The sequence below is a fragment of the Elephantulus edwardii genome, unplaced genomic scaffold, assembly GCF_000299155.1.
Source record: "Elephantulus edwardii isolate Elephantulus edwardi_28Jun2011 unplaced genomic scaffold, EleEdw1.0 scaffold00121, whole genome shotgun sequence".
Taxonomy (NCBI): Eukaryota; Metazoa; Chordata; class Mammalia; order Macroscelidea; family Macroscelididae; genus Elephantulus; species Elephantulus edwardii.
In genome coordinates, this window is record NW_006399871.1 from 7,786,420 (window position 1) to 7,791,941 (window position 5,522).

The 5,522-nt window shown below is 45.3% G+C and overlaps 1 protein-coding gene across 1 annotated transcript in view; it reads left to right on the forward strand.

The window, feature by feature from the left end:
- The first annotated feature begins 2,984 nt into the window (after window positions 1–2,984).
- The window catches only part of LYZL4 (lysozyme-like 4), a 14,605-nt gene continuing 12,067 nt past the window's right edge, over window positions 2,985–5,522 (forward strand). Inside the window, exons 1-2 of the mRNA XM_006893065.1 lie at window positions 2,985–3,123; window positions 3,234–3,383. Of these exons, the coding sequence (XP_006893127.1) occupies window positions 2,985–3,123; window positions 3,234–3,383 (289 nt within the window). The remainder of the gene's footprint in view (window positions 3,124–3,233; window positions 3,384–5,522) is intronic.

Here is a 5,522-nt window from a genome sequence, read left to right on the forward strand (position 1 = left end):
ATAAGAAAGGCTGTGGTGGGCAGAATAATGCTCCCCCCCACCAAATGCTTATGCCCTGATGCTTGGAAGCTGTGACAGCATGGAGGAGGGAGTGTCACACGGCAAAGTGGACTTTGCAAAGGTGGTTAAAGTTGAGATGTTTGAGAGGGAAAGATTAGACTGAAAGTAATTGGAGGGACAGAGTAACTGGCCAGAGTGACACAATGAAGAAGAACAAGCAGGAGATTTAAAGCATGAGAGGGTTTTGACCTGCCCTTTGATTTTGAAGATGGAGGAAGGAGGGTAGAAGCCAAAGAATGCAGACAGTGTTTAGAAGCTTGGACTGGACCTCTTAGCTCTCAGCAAGTAAGGAAAAAGGAGCCTCAGTCCTTCAACTGTAAAGAACTGAATTCTGTAAGAACCCGAATAAGCCCAGAAATGCCTTCTCCTCTACAGCTTCCAGAGGGAAATGCAAAGCTGGAGACATCTTGGTTTTAACTCGGTGAGACTCAGTGTCCTACACTGACCTCCAGAGAGCCAAAATGATAAATACATTTGTGTTGTTCAAGTTCATAGGTCTGCGTCAGCTTGTCACAGCATCCATAGAGAAGGGATCCACGTCAACGGTGGCTGCCTTCTTGTTTTAGAATATCCCGGTGCATAGCAACTGATGTCACAGAAAAGATTCTAGAAGAGTTGGGCATAGAGAAAGGTGAGTGGTGTCAGAGGTCCTGAGGGAAGGCAAGCAGGTGATTAGGGAAGTAGACTCGGAGAAGTCCAGGGAACCAAGTGTAGGTGGAGCAACGCACCTGAGGGGAGAACTGGAGCTGCCTCGGTGTCTGCTGCTTGTAAAGTTCCAGCGGGCTTGCAGAGGGACGCGTGGACTGGTGAGTAAGGACATCATGAGCAGGAGACACACGGATGTGAGGATACCCAGCTGCAGGAGGCTTTCCTTAGCAAACTCGCCCATATCTGACGAGATCTGTGTCAGAATGAGTAGGTTCACGCATTTAGTCCACAAAGATTTCTTGAGCGCCAACTTGGTGCCAGGCTCTGTTCTCAGCTCTGTAGATAAAGCAGAGAATAGACTAGAGAAGCCTTCCACACTTCTGGTCCTTACATTCTGATATGGGTGATAGGTAATTCTCGTATTTGTTGCAGATGAATGAGTAAATGCACAAGCTAACTTTTAATAATTGTCTTAGGCTATGAGGAAAATGAAAATAATTTTTTTTACACTTTTAAAATTTATTATTAATTTCAATGAAAATTTACAGAGACTTTGGATTTGCATTCATTCATTGTTGCACTTTTCTCCCCTCCCCTCTAGTACACTACCCTCTTGGAAAAGTAAAATAAAAGTCTTTCATTGTTATACAATCCCTCCCCTCAGGTCCACTACACTATACAGCCTTCACTCTGGACTCCTGTCATGACAAAGATGCCTAATAATTTTCCCTCTTAAACAGTTTTCTCCCTCATCTGTTTCAATACAGTATACATTATTGAACCCATCTTTCTCAGTCTCCTCCCAACCCTGATGTCAGTCCTGCTTTACAACAGTGGCACCATGCAGTATTTGTCCTTTTGTGGCTGAGATACTTCACTCAGCATAATGTCCTCCAGGGTCACTCATTTTTAATAATAGTTCATGAGTTCCTTTTTTAAAAAAATCCAGTCATTCATGCACATTTTGTTTTATAAGATAGATCACAATTGATTAACATGATTAATTAGGGAGCTCTGGTAGTCTTTGGACATGTTGTAAGGAGAGACAGGTCCTTGGAGAGGGACATCATGTTTGATAGGGTGGAGGGACAGCACAGGAGGGGAAGACCCTCTATGAGGTGGATTGATTCAGTGACTGGGGTAATCAGGATGGGTGTGTCAGATTCAGTGCAATTGGCACAGGATAGAGCAGGGTTTAGGGCTGTTGTACATAGGGTCGCTATGAGTTGCAAACGACTCGACGGCACATGACAACAACAACAACAACTGGTAGACTAATGGTAAGGAGTTCACTGTCAACCCAAAGGCACATGGTTTGAATCCATCAGATGCTCTGGGGGGTGGGGAAGATGAGCATTCTTCTCCCGTTTGACTTGCAGCCTCTTAAAACCTAGTTGAAGGTCAGCTGTGAGTTGGTTTCAACTTGACAGTACACACGAAAAACTTGAGTTTGACTCCTTGTGTGAACAGCAAGGAGAAAGCTCAATAGAGTTTGGTTGGTAGAAATGCTCTAGGTGAGACCACAACTCTGTGTCTATTTCAGGATAAACATTCAAGTGGGAAATAACTCAGCAGATAGTGATGGTGCTTGATGGGTAGAATCGTGCTGGAATTGTTTTCTTTTCTGTTTTCGCAAATGTACTAAATGAGTAAGTACGATTTTCACAGTAGATGGTTAGAGAGGAACTTAGCATCTACAATGTATGTCAAAGAGAAAGGAATGTAAGAAACCAAGAAAAGGCTACTTTGGCTAAAGTTTTGCTAGAGGGAAAGAATGGGGAATGGTGGGTGGGGTCTTTCACCAGAATGACGTTGTTAAGTACCTTCAAGTTGGAACCAACTCACAGCTAACCCTCCAGCATGTTCAAAGGCAGTAAACCACATGGGAGGAGATTGCCCACTTTTCTCCTGCAGAGTAGCTGATAGATTTGAACTATGTACTTTGGGGATAGCAGGGTAGCTTCTTACCACTAGGCCGCCAGAGCTCTCTAGGGAATAGAAAGTCAAGGAGAAGAGGAGTCTCACTCAGGTGTTCTCAGTTTGTGGTGACACCAGAGAGTTAGGAAGAGAAGCTATGGCAATGGGTAAGTCACGGTGAAGGCAAGACAGCTGTTACTCTGAACACACTGAATTCCACTTCCCGCCGGACTCTCACCAAATCTCCTTTTTGCTCCTTCAGAGAAAACAATATCCCTGTGATTGTGTAACAATTCTCAGCGACTCCACCTGCTTCCCTGGCCCCTCTCACGCCCTCAGCTGCTGGGAGCCGTGGGAAGATGAAGGCATCTGTGGTCCTCTCCCTCCTCAGTTACCTAGTGGTGCCAAGTACGTCTCGAATCCTGGGACGCTGCAGGGTGGCGAAGAAGCTCCAGGAAGGAGGCCTGGGAGACTTTGAAGGCTACAGCCTTGAAAACTGTGAGCAGGTCCCACACAGCCCTCTCCCTTCCTCTCCTTATCTCTTCACCTCCTGCCCAAGTACCCCCACCTCTGGTTGTTCTCAGAGCCACATGCCTGTGCTGTTTTAGGGGTGTGTCTGGCTTACTTCGAGAGCAAATTCAATCCCACGGCTGTCTACGACAACTTGCATGGGGACTACATGGGGTACGGCCTCTTCCAGATCCGGAACACAGACTGGTGTGACAATGGCAAGAACCTCTGTCACATAGCATGCTCTGGTAGGCTCTTCCTTCCATGCCCTGCTGGGGATCGGGGGACCTGGGTGGGGGCTGTGCTCAGAGACCTGCCTTTCCGGTGGGTGGCTGGAGTGTAACTATGCATTTGGGGAAGGAAGGACGAAGGGCGGGAGGCCTCTGGGTTGGGCTGGAGGGGTCACAAGAGGCCTGAACACAGCACTTTCAAGGTGGTTGGCATTGTTTGTTGTGAAGTCAGTCCAGCTCACGGTGACTCCATGCATGCACAGCAGAACTGCAGTGGGTTTTCAGGGCTCTGATTGTTCAGAAGTAGATTGTTCTATCTTCTGCCGGTCTATCTTCTTCTTGTCATTGTTGATTGCCTTCGAGTCGAGCACAACTCATAGCGACCCTTATGAACAAAAGGCTTGAAGACCCTCTACATCTATCTCCTTTTTATCAAAGTTCGTAGGGTTTCCGGAGGCATGTTATTTGGGAAGTGGATTCCATTCCTATGATATATAAGTTTTGAACTTCTCTCTATCCTGTGCGATCCTTATGATCTGTCAGCTCAAGTCCATTGTTGTAATTTTGGTTCAATCCGTCTTGTTGAGGGTCTTCTTCTTTTTCATTGACTTACTTTACCTAGCATGATGTCTTTTCCCACATCTTTTAGCCCCTCCTGACAACAGGCCCAAAGTATATGAGAGGAAGTGTCACCATTCTTGCCTCTGAGGAGAACCTTGGGTTGCTCTTTATGATACTAAAGAGCAAGGATGTCACTTTAAGTACTAAGGTGCACCTGACACAAGTCATAGTCTTTTCAATTGCTTTGTATGCCTCTGAACATTGTGCAATAATAAGGAAGACAGAGGGAGATCAATGCTTTTGAAATGTGTTAGTGCAGAGCCTTGAATATGTCAGACACTGCCTGCTGTTAGAGGCAACTAATGTGATGATGTATGGAAAAGCAACGAGACTGGATTAGGGAGGAGAGAGATGCTAATGTAGACATGAAAAAAGGGATTGCAGTGATTCCTAGTGTGAAGTTTGGCTTCTACCTGTCAGGTGGGAATGGAGGAGATGGTGTGAAGGTGCACACAAGTTGGTTGCTTGGGAGAACTTCGGGGGCCCTCTTACGTGCTGTCCTCTTAGCTTGAATCAATTTTCCTCCTGTCACTTCTTCAGCTCTCTTTCCTAACATACCCCTTAGATGTCACCTGGCTTATTAATCCTACCCTGACTTTTAGAGTTGAATTAAAGACCCCTACTGGGTTAGTCATAGGAGAGAGTTAGGTTTTGTGCAAAACTTACTCTCAAGTTGTATTTGACTTGATGACACTTAACCACTGCTAAGTGGAACTAGAGCTGTTGTATCTGGAGGAGCACCCTTCAACTTTGTACATCACTCTTTGTCAATGTGCAGTATTAAGTAACCTTGTTTGCTGTGATGCTGAATTTTGTGCCATTGAGGTATCAAAGATCAGAATGGTTTCCCAATGTGGACAGTGTTTGGTGGAGCTCCCAGTTGTAAAACAGGTTGAGAAGCAGGAGTGGCATCCACTTCCTAAACCACATGCCTCTGGAAACTCTATGAACTTGGTAAAATGATGACAGTTATGGAAAGGCATTAGGTCTTTTGTTCATAAAGTCGCTATGAGTCGGACTTGACGGCAATCAACAACAACATCAAACAACTGGGGAGCTGTGTTAGTGATAAGAAGCTGTGTTGCAATCCCAAAGACATGAGGTTCAAATCTACCAGCTGTTCCATGGGAGAAGGATGAGCGTCTCATCCTGTGCAAGCAACTGCCTCTGAAAACCCACTGGAGGGTCAGCTATGAGTTGGTTCTGATTCAACAGTACACAACAACAACAATAACTAAGTGCTCAGAGATTGTGAGAATAGTACAGTATAGGAGAGGGTGAAGATTGGTTGTTCATAGGGTCACTATGAGTCATACTAGATTTGATGACACCTAACAATAGCAACAAACAGACGCTGCCCTGGATGTGCTCACTAAGTTGTGCCAGGAAATCTGGAGGACAACCAGTTGGCCAACTGACTGGAAGATATTGATATTTGTTCTCATTCCAAAGAAAGGTGACCCAACAGAGTGTGGAAATTATCGAACAATATCATTAATATCACATGCAAGCAAGATTCTGCTGAAAATTATCCAA